Source organism: Podarcis tiliguerta, assembly GCF_965153285.1.
Source record: "Podarcis tiliguerta genome assembly, chromosome: 5".
NCBI lineage: Eukaryota > Metazoa > Chordata > Lepidosauria > Squamata > Lacertidae > Podarcis > Podarcis tiliguerta.
Genome location: NC_139538.1, coordinates 29,366,967 through 29,381,855, shown reverse-complemented (window position 1 = coordinate 29,381,855; position 14,889 = coordinate 29,366,967). Strand labels below are relative to the sequence as shown.

Below are 14,889 nucleotides of genomic sequence, written 5' to 3'. Positions count from 1 at the left end.
TGTCTCAACACATTATAGATTTGAGGGTCTGTTTTTTGTAGCTCTATCCAGAATGGCTGTCTATGCCTCCTGAGAGATAGTGGATACCCTTTGCTGGCTCTGTGCTAGCAAACAGCACTATAGCATTGTCTAATGATAGAAAATAAACATGTTCACAGAGGCTGAGTCAAAACATGTCCCAACTTGTCTACTTGATGCAAGAAGGACCCCCCCCCCCAACCTTTGGGCAATTCTTTAACACCTGTAATAGCAGGTGTGGGAAAACTTTGGCCCTCCAGATGTTGCTGAACTTCAGCTCCTATTGGCCGTATTTATTGGTAAAGCTTGCTGGGTTTGATAAGAGCCATATTTCAGCAATATCTGGAGGGCCAAATGTTCCCCACACCCATATAATTGGAACTGCTTACTCATGTTAGCAGCAGTGATGGTGTAACAACACTCACTTCTGCTACACTGGTAAAATCTGAAATGGTAGATATTTGATAGGCATCTTCAAATATCTAAAGGGCTGTCACATGGAGGATGGAGCAAGCTTGTATTCTCCTGCTTTGGAGGGTAGAACCTGAACCAACGGCTTCAAGTTACAAGAAGGGAGATTCTAACTAAACACCAGGAAGAACTTTTTGTCAGTAAAAGCTGTTTCACAGTAGAGCGGACTCCCTCAGAAGGTGGATTCTCCTTCCTTGGAGGTTTTTAAGCAGAGGTTGGATGGCCATCTATCACGAATGCTTTAGTTGAGATCCCTGCACAGCAGGGGGTTGGGCTAGATGACCCGCAAGATCCCTTCCAACTCTAGAATGATTCTATGTGGCATCATCATGAAGTATATCTGGAGTGGACACAATGCTTTCTGCCTTAATTGACACAGAATAATGGGGAAGAAGTAGTAGGATTTGCAAATGCTGCCAAGGCTGTAAACAGGAGTCAAAGCAAATGGGTTGAGCAAGGAAAACTTAAAAAAAACTCCTTCACCCACCTCCCAAAACCTCCAGAAACAGTGTTCATCATAGAGTATTATTCAGCTTTAATATAAATTGGCAACAATCTAAAGGTTAAACTAGATGGTGTGCAGGAAATCTAGAAGCAGATCCCCATTCCACATATACCTTTTTAAGCAGCATACTAGGGTGGGAGGTTGAACTCAATACATTTGCCTCAGCAGGGCAAATAGCTTGTGGGTAATGTTTTTTCAAATGTATAAGCTTCTGGCCCTATTTGCATTCAGACACTAGATCACAGGATCAAGTTTATAGGTCCCCATTATACACTTGCATAGGGGAAAACCTATCAGCTTGCACCAGCAGGCAGCCTTATCCCAGTCTTGCATGCCAGCATTCCTCACCTGCAGAGCAGATGTATCTTGTATCTTGTGAATACCTTATTCAATAGGACACAACAGTCCCTTAAGGGGCATCTTACTGGCTGTTTATCAGCCCTAGAGCCTGAAACAGTGCAATAAGACAACACTGCTTCCTTCCTATCAGCAAATGGCTACTGAAAGATAGGGCAGACAGGATGTGGCTTTATAGAGAAAAGTAAAGTTTATCTTGCAGCAGCTAAACTTCAGTCACAATGAGAAGTTTGCCAGATATAGTTCTTAAATTTACAGCTAATTAAATTAGCATGCTTGTTGCCGACTTTGTTATAAATTCCCTGGCAAATCCATGCCCTTCAAGCTTATGAAAAGAATTGAATGCAAGGATATGGCATGCTAACAATACTACAAAAAAGGAATGTTAAAGCAAACTTGCCTAATTCATGTAGTGAACATGATTAGCAAACAGTAGTAGCTTCAATAAGAAACAATGAGAAATATTAAGAGCAATCATCTTAATGTTCAAGTAAGTATAGGTTGCAATCTTAAGTTACCGGTACTTTTAAAAAATTGGATGGGAAATCTTGGGAAGATATAAATATATTCAGTTTGTTGCTGCTGAAGCCTATGCATTTTATCTGTGTTTGCTTCAAACAGCTTGTGTCACAGAACCACTTTTATTTATCAGCTAATGGTCAGGGGTCCCTTTACCCTTTACCTTTCAGATTTCCCCCCCTACAATCCCCCCCCCTTTCAATTTCTCTTTCCCATCATTCTTTTGACTTACTTTACTACATCATCATAAGGATAACTGACAATATAGGAGAAACATTGCAGATGTACTAAACACCTGCTAAGTAGCAGCTATTCTACAAAAAAGGTATTTGTTATATATTCAAATAAGCATACAAATATACTACAGCAAAATGCTCAACTGAGTTCTTGGAAGTTTTCCCTTCTCACTTGCACTAGCTGTACAGTTCACCCTGACAGAGACCAACATGGATTGCTAGGTGAATATTGCTCAAATACAGACCCCTTTACAAGGGGCCAACACATAACAGGCAGGGAATTTGCATCTCCCCACCTCCCCACCCAAAAACTTCAACTTTTTTCATGCTGCACTGGTTTTGTTTTTTAAGTTCACAATGTTACAGAGAAAACAATCAGAGCTGTAACATCTGAGAGGTTATCTATTACTATGCATGAAATAAAGCTAGAGTTAATTCACCAGTGGCAACTTGAGGGTGATCTCTAAAGAAGATACTTATTTGATGCAAAAGCATGTATGTTATATGGTACAGGGACTACATAAAGTTAACATTTACGAACATCCTCTAAGAAATACCCTGGTTTTGAAAGCACTGGAGCAAATGTTATGCTGAACCACCCTGAGGAGAGGGAGAAAATACTTGCTGTAAGAACTGGAGATTTCATTAAGATCAAAGTAACAATATTTATTGCATTTTTAGATTGCATTTTAAAACAGTAAATTAATAGTGCACAATGGCTTCACTTGAACCTTCTGAAAAGTGGGAAATCAAAAGCCATAACCCCCTCTCTACTTCGTGAATAGAGTGCAGGCTAATGTGCTTCTCCAAGGGGCAATATTTAGTTTAATAAATTGCCATCCCTGTGCTCTAAATACACTTGAATTAGTGCTCCTTGTACACTAAATCCATTTATTTTAAATTTGTTTTGTCTACATTGAGTGAAATAAAAACATCGCTCTGTACAATCCACTATGAGCAGTGAGTACAACAGCAAAAAGTATCATACAGTTTATACACACTAAATTTCTTCCCATTTCTCCTATAAAGGAACCAGATCAAACCTAATCAGTATGTAACTTAATTTGGAAGAACTCAAATTACAAAAGGGAAGGCCAAATATTACAGCGCATAACTGTGCCCAGAAAAAAGGTTCCTGATCATATTAGCTGGAACATGAATGAATGCAGGTGGAGAAGTAAAGCATGCCAAAACTGTGTTCTCAGGTCTTTATAAATTCACCAAATATTTAAATTAAACATGGCTCTTTAAAGAAATGTCCAAAGCAGAGCAGTATTTTTGGAAATTCAGTCTTACCAGCTGTGTTTTTCTTGTAACCCAACGTATACAATGCGCAAAGTGCTAAGCAACACTACAGAAAACACATTTACATCAACACTGAAGATCCGGGGAAATGAAATTCCAACAATTTTATTTTTTAATGAGCTGTATTTTCTAAATTTGTTTTTATTTTATTTTTTCCTGTTTTCATACAGTATTGAAAACAAAACGCGGCACATTCACATTTTCCCGAGGAACTGTAAGGATGATTTCTACTGGGATAAACGCTGAGAAGCTTGAAGCTCAATCATTTTGATGTTGAAAAACTCTCCGAAGGAGAAAAGGCTTGATCTGAATGATCTAGAACATGTATTGTAATTTAATAGAAGAGATGGTCGTCTTAATATTTAATGATTTAAAAGAACTTCCCAGTTCATGCGAAGAGTATAGTCCAAGAATAAATCATATTTGCGGAACACATTTTATGCTACGTAAGTGTATACTTTGCGGTCCTCAGGTGTTCGTGCCAAATATTCACGCTCAATAAGTCCTTCAATACGCTTTTTAATAACAACTGGACTTGGTAGGAATCGTGCCTTCAGTTGTTGGGTTACCTGGAATATAATAAAAATTATTTTAATATTGTTAATGATACTGGCACAGCAAGAATGCACACACTAGACTTAACACTGACTTTAAAACAAGAGGGAACTTGTGCCACCTCAGTTAGCTGTGTTTCACAAAAGGCTACTGCATATTAATCAACATTCTATAAAGCAACCAATCATCTGTACCAAAAGATGTAGTTAGTAGCCTCAAGAGTTCAGCAGCAATTTATTTTTATTACACAGTTGACACTGCTCTACAACAGGTGGCTAACCCTTTTGGTCTGCGGGCCACATCCACCCTTGACGAACCCCATTCAGTGAGTGAGATTACCTCTGCTACTAGAACATTATGCTGCATCTTCTTCCTAGATTTCATTATCCGGACTATAGCAGCCTCTATCTCATGTTTTCTGTCATCATCTACTTTCTGTCTTGTTTCTTTTCTTTCTGGGTCTGATTCTCCTTGTTTGGCAGCAACTGAAAGAATAGAAGAAATATCTCAATTTAGAAATACTGTAGCTATTTAATTCTAAAGATACTAAAGTCAAAATATTCTTCTTTAGCAGTGTCAATAAATACTTGAAATACTTGATGCAAAAGGACAACCAACCTAAGTGCAAAATTGGAACATATTTAAGATTAATAAATGATTATTCGTTACAGCAACAAGTTTTAAAACAGGTCAAATGCTTCTTGAGGGATTTGATATTTTTAGACCACAACTGAATGCATTTAAAAGGTTCCTTCACATTTGTTAAATTGCAATTCTGGATAACACTGGGTTTCATATATTCAGTCACACATGGAAATAAGTTATATAATACAACCTCTGGGGCTAGTTTAGCTTGCTTTGTTGAAGTGCCAGTTTCTACTGGGATAGTAAGAGAACTGGGTCTTTGCATTTGCTATAATCATGAAGCTTTCCTAGCATAAGTAGTTCACAAAGTCTAAAAGGGCAGCATTGTCTGTCATAACATGATTTTTCTATCTGCATATCCCTACATCTGTAGCTGCTGTCAGTGGATCTTTAGCCTACTTCTTAATTTTAGGCTTCCATTTCCCTTCCAATTTGGATCCATCTCCATTTTCATTTTGTATGAGTATCCTGTGTATCACTAGTAATCAGTTTAACTATATACTAGTCAGGTAAAGGTAAAGAGACCCCTGACCATTAGGTCCAGTCGTGACTGACTCTGGGGTTGCAGCTCTCATCTCGCTTTATTGGCTGAGGGAGCCGGCGTACAGCTCCAGGTCATGTGGCCAGCATGACTAAGCCGCTTCTGGCAAACCAGAGCAGCGCACGGAAACGCCGTTTACCTTCCCACCGGAGCGGTACCTAGTTATCTACTTGGACTTTGACGTGCTTTCGAACTGCTAGGTTGGCAGGAGCAGGGACTGAGCAACGGGAGCTCACCCCGTCGCGGGGATTCAAACCACCAACCTTCTGATCGGCAAGTCCTAGGCTCTGTGCTTTAACCCACAGCGCCACCCGTGTCCCCATATACTAGTCAAGAAGAAATGAAAAGGCTACCAAGGATTATTAGCTATGATGGTTTATGTTCTCCCTCCACTGTCGGAGGCAGTATGCCTTGGAATACCAGTTGCTGGGAATTACAAGCGGAGAGAGTGCTGTTGCATTCAGGTCCTGCTTGCGACCTTCCTATAGGCATCTGGTTGGCTATTGTAAAAACAGGATGCCGGACCAGATGGGTCTTTTGGCTGATACAGAAGGGCTCTCATGTCTGAAGTAAATGAAGGCTTTAAGGATGTGCAAGCATAAAGCTCACAAAATATATGCCTGGTTTATTAAGTTAAACACTCACCTGGAACTATAAGGCTATGGCTTTATGAATATTTATATTATCCACAGTACATGACATGGAAAGAATCACAAACAGAAGATACATAACAGAATCCTATCCAGCTTGCACTGAGGCAAGCATTGGTTCAAGAATATATTAGTTCCTTGAAGGCACCCCTAAGAATGGGTGACCAGTTTAGTTTCCATACTAGAATGTATGATTCCAATATTGTAAATTCAGGAGTTGGACAGATTCTAGATGTGGTAACTGAAAATGAAAGTGAGCATACCTGTTTGAATCTTGACTCTGTGCAGTTTGGATGTGAACTGGTCATTCACTGTAAATATGTGTCCATTTTCTATTTCTTTTGATTTCGGCTCTTTTGTGAGAACCCGTTGTGTTGGCTTTCCACACGCAAGGGACTGTAGCGCTCGTACAAGCTCTCTTTCGGGGATATCAGTCTCTTGTTGTATTTCCTACATTAAATTTAACAGCCAGATGGGTGGGGTATAAATAATAAAGTTATTATTATTATTATGATGGCAAAAGGTAGTTATGAAGAAAACAAAATTCAGAACAGTTTTGAAGATGTCTTCCCCCTCTAATCAAACTAGTTCAAGACTATCAATGGTTATTTTGACAAATTCAGAAAACATCTGGCAGTAAATCTATAGATAATTCATGGCTGAAAAGGCTATTTACAGAAAAAAATGAAAGTTACTCTAAACTAAAAGTTGACAGCATTGTGTTTCAGCACTTAATTTTATCACTTAATACAGTAATCTATATAAACTTCAACTGTGCAAGTTACTGTAGCACAGGACACCTTGTTCACAAATCTGTAGAGGAGTAGGATGATCTATATGTTCAGCATATAGGAGTATAGGAAATTTTACATTTACCAAGTGAAACTAGTGGTCCATCTAGCTTAGTACTGTCTATTCTAACTGACAGTGGCTCTCTATGGTTCCGGACAAAGGTCACTCCCAGCCCTGCCTGGAGATACTGGGTATTGAACCTGGGACCTTTTGCATTAAAGGAATGTGTTCTACCACTGAGCCATGGCCCTTCCCTCTTGGCACAGGTGTGCTGAAGAGTCCCTCTGAACTATACCACTTCAGACTCCAGGTAGGAGATAGGAAGTAGTGAGAGTTCCTTGTAAAAGGCTTCCTTACTATAAAGAAGCACTGAAAAAAGGCTGCTAGAAACCCTTCCCAGATTCCCTCATTTTCTACATGTAAGGATTTTTCTTTTTAAATGTGGGGGGAGCATTCAAAAATGCAATTCCTGCACCTGCAGACTTAAGCGTTCCCGTCCAGGAAATACTCTTGTCACTTGAACATGGTGCTCAGCAATTAGTGTCTATATAAGAACAAGATTTTTTACAAAATATATTAAAACATCAAACTAGAAAAGAATGGTAATTGCTTGATTACAGGATTGCATTTCCTTTGATTTAAATATAGTTTTAAGGGGAAGTAGCAACTAGACTTCCTGTCCACAAACTGTTAACATTCAGGCTGCTTGATTTTGTTTAATTTCACAATGCATCAATTCACCTTGTGTGGTGACACTTAAAGAATACTTTCACTTAAGTACTACTGTCACACACACATGGTGGCAAGATGGTAACTAAGGATTTGTTTTCCACATCATTACATGGCAAGTAAAAAATGAGTACACACCATGAAAAAGATGTGATTACTATCAGTAAATACTGTAAATAAATATATTTGGGCTTCCAACACTTGAGTTTCACCCAACACAATTCAAAGGAATTTTAAAATCTTCCTTGAATCACAGGGCTTTGAAACATATAAATTATTTTTAGAGCTGAACCCAAGAAGTATTTAAGTATATAATGAATGATACAATCTCAGACTTTCACTAACAAGTGAGGGTATTCCTGGATGAGGACCAATAAGATTCCAAAATACTGTAAAAGTGTTAGCAGCCTCATATACCAATAGTTCAAGAACTTCCTGTACAAATGGCTCAAAGGGATGAATAATCCCTCTTCTCCATACGGTAGAGGAAGATGAATGCATATTTGGGAGATAAAAATTTTACAGCTAGCAGAGAAAGTCAAAGCTCATACCTCAAAAGTGTATTTTTCTCTGTTGTTAAAGAGCATTAGTATCGTCATCTGGAAAGTGGAGACTTGCAATATGTGCTTCCGTGTGTTAGAGCCAGTTACTTGGGCGCCTCCTACACCAACCTCTGAGCCATCTTCCTGTTTTAATTTTCAAAAAAGTCAAAAATCATTCTCGGAACATTATGTTATGCTCCTTCTTTCAGCTTTCTATGTACTTACTATAAGGTATAAGTCATGATCTGACTCATCTGCTTGTAAATACAAAGCAAAGATTTTCGTTTTGAGATACTCATTCCGTTTTATCCCAGTTTATATAACCACAGCTTCTGATACCCCACAGCTTCTCAAAGTGAACTTTAATTCCACTGAGAGCCAGAAGCAAAGGAAGCCTGCCAGAAAGATGAAAAGATGAAAATATATATATTTTCAGAGAGTGCTATTCTGGGAAATTTGCAGTGCTAGATGGGGTGTGGGTGTGTATAGATATTACACACACACACACACACACACACACACACACACACACAGCTGACTATATATATTAAAAGTCGTAAGTATTGTTAACATGAGCTTATATATGAAATACTGAAATGTATGTGGAACTGAATTTTATTTCCAAGTTCACAATAGCTGAAGGCACAATTCAAAGCAATAATATGTTTACAGACACAGCTCTTACCTTTTTAACAGGACCATAGAAGGTGGCATTGAGATCTGCAGAGCCCATATGATGCTGGAGTGTCAGCTGCCTTCCACTATGTTTGGCTAAATAAAATCTACAAAATTCAAGAAGTTGAATGGCCATTTGATCATCTATACTTTTAACTATGGAAGCAAGAGCTTCTTCTATATCAATATAGAAGATTACTACTTTGTGACTGATAACATGGCAAGCAAGCTTCAACTGCATGCATATAAAGAAGCATTTAATGCATGCAGATTATCTGGCCATTAGCTGTATCTTCTTTCTTTTTTTAAAAACACATCATTCCACTAACCATTCACACAAATAATCTTAACCATTCCTTACCTCCTAAATATTTCAAAAGCATGTCTGGGGGCTGGGGGAATGTTGCACTTTGGTGTGGCCGACTGAGTAGGCCAGTAGCCTGTTGTGAGAACCCGCACTGTCAGATCAACACCACCTAATGAGACCTGCATGAATACAAAGACAAACATTTGTTGTTGTTTTTTTGTCTTCCACATGGCAGGAAATAACATAGCTTGCTATTCAAGACAGAAGTGGCTGCCTTAATTTCATTAAACAAACTAATTAGAAGCTGGTATTCAAGGGTGTAGAGTACAGCAGAAAAACTTGTATGTGCAAAGTGAGCCTTAGGTGGAAGCAGGAGACTTTACACTTTCTATGAAATGCAGAAGGGTATAGGAGGGCAACCCAGACACATGGAGATAATCGAGAGGTTTTCTGGTGGGAGGAGAGTGTCAGTGAAGGATGTAGTGAAAGTAGTATGAAAGTAGTAGTAGAAGGATGTAGTGTACATTCTATAGGTACTTAACCAGATGGAGGCCAAGACAGGCATGAACTGAAGGATTTACCCAAGGCCAAAACAGAGAGAAAGTGCTTATCCGATCATAAAAAGTTGCTATTCTGAACTGCTGCAAAGGCTAACTGAGGAAATCATAGAACTAATGTGAGGAACCCTTTGCCCTCTGAACCACAATTCCCATCATTTCAACACACACACACACACACGTGTGTGTGTATAGTGCAGAGAGAGAGAGAGTGCGCGCATATGGAAAAGCATATGGAAACCCTTGGCATGGATTATTTGGGGGATGGAGGGGGAAATGATCTGAGGATCACTTATGCTGTCCCCATGTTGGCTGAGGTTAACAGAACTACATTTATGCATATCAGCACTTTCTCTGTTTCATATTACTGCTGCCACTTTTGAAGACTGCTAAGTCTTTTATTTACTGTTTACATCTATCAGTACACTCATTCTGCAGGTGCTTTGATCTTCTGACAATTGCTTAATATTTGGCAGGTTACTGAAATTAAATATTCTTTAAATAGTTATTGAAACTAATTGTTAATTGTTTCATATGCCAGGATAGTTGAACATATTCAGAGGCCTCGATTTTGAGGCAGCATAGCTTTGAGTTCAAGAAGCTAAGGACTAAGAATAGAGGAAGCCTAATACCTTCATGCTTGAGGGCCCCTTTGGGAGCATCCGGGGGGGGGGGGGGAGGGAGGAGAGGGCACTATTGGAAGCAGTTGCGTCCTTGGTTTGATCCAGCAGGGCTCTTTATATTCTTAATACTTTTTTAATATAAACAAGCTTAGGTTTTACAGTCAATATTCTGATCTAATTATAATTCCAGTACAGTATTTGTTTTGACATGCTACAAAATTATAATTTGAGAGCCTATGTAGATGAGACATTGAAAGATGGGAGATGTAAGCAATCTCTAATTTATTTAGAAATGATATGGGGGTGGAGGTGGGGGGGACAACTGCAATATGATCCTGAGGTTGGAGGGAGGGGGAGGTTTAACCCTTTCCTTGCACCGTTTCCCCAATTTAAATATGCCCTCTCAGCTATTAGCCCGATTTTACAGGTCATTTATTTTGGTCTTTAACCAAACAGTCCTTAAAATGATGTTATCAATAGGTCCTAATATCAGGTAACAAAAGTCAATTTGATCCAATGAGCTAAGCTGTTACAGACAGCTTAATTCTGAAAATTAAAACTCTGATGACACAAGATGCTTTTATTTTTTTAATGCATGAACTACAAAAGGTCACAGCGCTCACAAAAATACTACCAGAAGTTTAATTATATTTCATTATTTTAATAACAAAAAGCAGGTGTGTGCCACCTGCTGGTGAAGCAGTTCAGTTAACAGATTTTGTTTTTAAGATTCAAAATGTTTCTTCAATCAAAAAGTAGCACATACAGTGGTTCCTCGGGTTAAGTACTTAATTCGTTCCGGAGGTCTGTTCTTAACCTGAAACTGTTCTTAACCTGAAGCACCACTTTAGCTAATGGGGCCTCCTGCTGCCACTGGAGCACAATTTCTGTTCTTATCCTAAGCAAAGTTCTTAACCTGAAATACTATTTCTGGGTTAGCGGAGTCTGTAACCTGAAGCGTATGTAACCTGAAGCTTATGTAACCCAAGGTACCACTGTATTCTAGAAAGGGCTCTAACTGGCCATCAATTTACTGCCTCACAAATGTTACAATTTCCACAGTGCAATACTACAAATATTGACCTCTTGTGGAACTCAGAAGGCAGAATTGCCATTAGTACTATGCAATGAAAACATGGCTGTCCTGAAGATGGCTTCTCTTGTTGGGATCACACCATCTCCCTTTTAGTGTTACAGCTACAAGATCCCAAAGCTAGCAGGTGCTGGTGGGGATGGGTGATGAAGGAAATCCCTGTGTACTGCGTGTCTGTTTTCCTTTGTCCTTAAAATAAAGGAAGCCCCATGATTCTGTGGGAGCCAGAATAAAGCACTGGCCTCATAATTCATCCTCCAAAGAGTCTCACATCCAGTTTATCCATTTGTATACAATCCTCAGTTTTTTGGTGGTCACTCCTAGGATTATCCCACGCACTATCCTCTCTCATCTGATCCCAATTTGTTGTTTCCCCTTTTCTTGCTCCAGCACCCAGAAAGCAATCACCCGACAATCTTTTCCTCCTTCAAACCCTTCACCTACGCACCACTACAGAAATCTTGCTTCCTAGGGCTGGCATTGCCAGTTTTGCAGCTCTCACCTTCTGCCACACTTTGCTTTGCAAGCTGCAGTAGTGATGTTGGTCTTTCCCTTTTCCAATACTTCATCCCTTACTGAAACCCAGCCTAAGTCCCTATAACTGAACTTAACTAATATTCCTCTTCTGTTAATTCTCACCACCAGCTTCCTCTCCTCTGTTGCCTTCCTGCACAGAGCTCTCACCCCCCCCCCCTTTACCGATGTACAGCGGTAAAAATTGCAAAATAAATTACATAAAGGAAAATTTCAATTTTCCTCCTCAATATGCACAATACATACAAAGCTGCTGAATTTATAGGAAATGGACAAATAACTTTTTAGACCCGAGTACAGGTCTCTGTCCTTAATATAAAAGAGAACGAAAGAGTTATATATGCAGCTTGTCGTAATAATGCCCAGCACAGCTCTCTCTCTGCTGCTGCTTCCCTTGGGGAGCAAGTGGCAGGAGGGAAATCAGTCGTGTCTAATTACTAGAGAACAAATGGGAAAGAAGAAAAAACAATGATCCAAAACTATAAACAGAGCAGGGCGGAAGAGGAATAGCTGAAATTGCATACACAAAGCAAAGAACCAACACAAAATCAGTTCAATTCTATTCACATATGTATTTAAAGTCAGTAAGCTGAATACAAAATGAAATGCTGATAAAATGAAAAATCAAGGTAAAGCCAGTTCATATACTTTCATAACTCTGTCTACACTGAAATCTAAATCAATGTCAGTTTATAAATGCAAAAGTGTTCAATGATTTTAACAAATGCTGGGTAATTACCAAGGAACAATATAAAATTTACTGAATTGTTGTTCTATCTGATTTGTTAAAGAATTTAAGTTGTGTTCCAATTGCAGGCCCACAAAAGAATGATGAAATTATTTAAATGGGCATCCAATTTTTGATGGTACTTTCTGTGCTTGTTGAAAGAAGCCAAAGAGATCTACAATTCCCCAGAGGAAACCTGAGAAATGGCTACTACATCCAAGAAAAACAGCAGGGACACAAAATGACTCACTCCCAAACTGGGGAGGTAATGATGAATATATTATTACTCTAAATGCCTGTAATTGGGATAAAGAGGATTTATTCAGAGTAAGGATTTATTTACAGAATGTACCCATTTCCCAAGGAGACTTTATTACAGGCAGAACAAGGTGCAAAGACACCAAGGATTAATTCCTTGCCTCAGGAAGTGGTAGTGGAGTCCTGACTGGAAGTTTGGACATATTTTTTCCTACAGAAGTGTGTGACTTTTGAATCAAGTACTGTGTTGTATTTGGGGTTACCTTTGAAAGGTGATTAAAAACTTCAGCTGGTTTGGAAGACAGCAGTAAAGCTGCTGAAAGGAGCTTGGCACTGTGAGAATATTGCATTACTTCTTAACTCCAGCGATTCCTAGTTTATTTCTAGATGCAGCTCGATGTGTTGGTTTTAACCTTCAAAGCCCCAAACTAAAACCTACAGCCCCCTACTTAATTTCATCAGCCTCCCAACTTTTCTATGGACTCTTCACCAGCGAGGTAATGCTCTGTGCTGAGAATAGCAGAAAAGATAAGACACTCCCACCCGCTAGCAATATTTGGGAGGAGTTACTTCAAAGTAAGCATGCTAACCCAGTTTTTACCTGGAACAAGTTGCTCACACAGAGCCCGGTGACTGGTGTCACCTACTTTATAAAATGTTGGAAATATCTATTTCCATTCATCCATTCCTTGAAAGGAGCAGGTGTCCTCATAGAATTGTAGAGTTGTAAGGGACTCCGGGTTATCTAGTTTAACTCCTTGCAATGCAGGAATCTCAATTAAAGCATCCAGGACATATGGTCATCCAATCTCTGCTGAAAAACCTCCAAGGAAGGAGAGTCTACAACCTCCCGAGGGAGTTTGTTCCAGTGTCAAACAGCTTTTACCTGCTTCTCTCTGCAGGGATGGTTATATTGCTCCTGTTAAGCAATGGATCCCAACCTGAGTAGCCAGAGCTTCTCAAGAGGGTAATATCCCAGAACCATCTTCCTTGGCAGTACTATCTATCTATCTATCTATCTATCTATCTATCTATCTACTCTATCTATTGTGTATAATATAATTAAGAACCTGTAAAACAACCCAATTAGCAATACAAGAATTCACTCTGGTATGTGCTCCACCATAGACTTTTTTCTGTAGGTCAACAGCCCTTAATAGAAAAATAGAAAAATAACCTGTCATTAATACTCTGGTTATCAGAAAGACTGCTTGCTGCCCTCTGAATATAACCTTAACTGGAAGCCATTCTCTTGGCACATCTGCCTGCACAAGGTGATCCCAGGAAGATGACGTTTTCTCTGGTTGTACTCCAATTTTGGAACACATTTCCCAAGAAGACCCACCTGCAACCTTTATTGCATATTTCAGGAACCCAACAAAGATTGTACTATTTTTCTGGGCTTTCAGTAGTTGACCTACCGTATTTTTCGTTCTATAGGACACACTTTTCCCCCTCCAAAAATGAAGGGGAACTGCGTCCTTGCGAATGCAGGCTCCTTGGCTTCAGCGAAAGCAACATGAAGCCTCCAAAGTGCAGAGGGAGCACTCCCTCCATGCTCCGGAGGCTACGCGTTGCTTTCACTGAAGCCTGGAGAACGAGAGGGGTCGGTGCGCACCGACCCCTCCCACTCTCCAGGCTTCAGGGATAGCCGCCTGAAGCCTTTGGAGCACAGCGCGAGGTCCCGCTGCACTCCAAAGGCTTCAGGGTTAGCTGCACAAAGCCTCCGCAGGGCAGCGGGGTGAAGGCACCCCGCTGTCCTGCGGAGGCTTGAAAGCCTGTCCCTGAAGCCAGAACAGCAAGACGGAACGCTGCGCAGCGCCTCGCTGTTCTAGCTTGGGGATGCCGGGGCTTTATGGGGAAACCCCGGGCTTCCTCCTTCAGCCCCGACACTGATTTGATTCAGAATATTTTTTACTTGTTTTCCTCCTGTAAAAACTAGGTGCGTCCTATAGAGCAAAAAATACGGTAATTAAGATACAGCTTTAGTTTTCTGCTGGAAAAAATACTAATTTATTTACTAGCTGCTCTCTTATTTGAGTTCACATGTTGCTGTTTTATCTTGCTGCTGCTTTGTATTTTACAGTGCTGAATACTTTACTGGTTTTTTTTTAATTGTTAAACTGCTTTGGCTGCTAGCTTGCAAAAAGATAACCCATTAATCTAAAATAATTTAAAAATAATTAAATAAAAAGCAGTATTTTATTCAGAAAGGTGTTTCACTCAAAAACTTTGTTAGAATAACTGAAA

General features: G+C 39.6%; 1 protein-coding gene and 1 long non-coding RNA gene across 7 annotated transcripts in view; one reads left to right on the top strand and one right to left on the bottom strand.

Moving 5' to 3' along the window:
* The first annotated feature begins 240 nt into the window (after positions 1-240).
* Positions 241-3,905, top strand: LOC310678769. The gene is made up of 2 exons (XR_014511955.1): positions 241-2,172; positions 2,220-3,905. It is a non-coding gene; the product is annotated as an uncharacterized lncRNA (long non-coding RNA).
* Positions 3,501-14,889, bottom strand: part of CUL3 (cullin 3) — a 49,850-nt gene continuing 38,461 nt past the window's right edge. For 3 of the 6 annotated variants that reach the window (XM_083442671.1, XM_083442670.1, XM_083442673.1), the window contains exons 11-17: positions 8,902-9,026; positions 8,551-8,647; positions 7,875-8,009; positions 7,070-7,138; positions 6,066-6,252; positions 4,306-4,451; positions 3,501-3,980 (exon numbers count right to left, since the gene is read on the bottom strand). In XM_083442671.1, coding sequence (XP_083298797.1) covers positions 3,849-3,980; positions 4,306-4,451; positions 6,066-6,252; positions 7,070-7,138; positions 7,875-8,009; positions 8,551-8,647; positions 8,902-9,026 — 891 coding nt within the window. In that variant the 3' untranslated portion in view covers positions 3,501-3,848. The remainder of the gene's footprint in view (positions 3,981-4,305; positions 4,452-6,065; positions 6,253-7,069; positions 7,139-7,874; positions 8,010-8,550; positions 8,648-8,901; positions 9,027-14,889) is intronic. The other 3 variants (XM_083442674.1, XM_083442672.1, XM_083442675.1) reach the window with 1 other exon arrangement.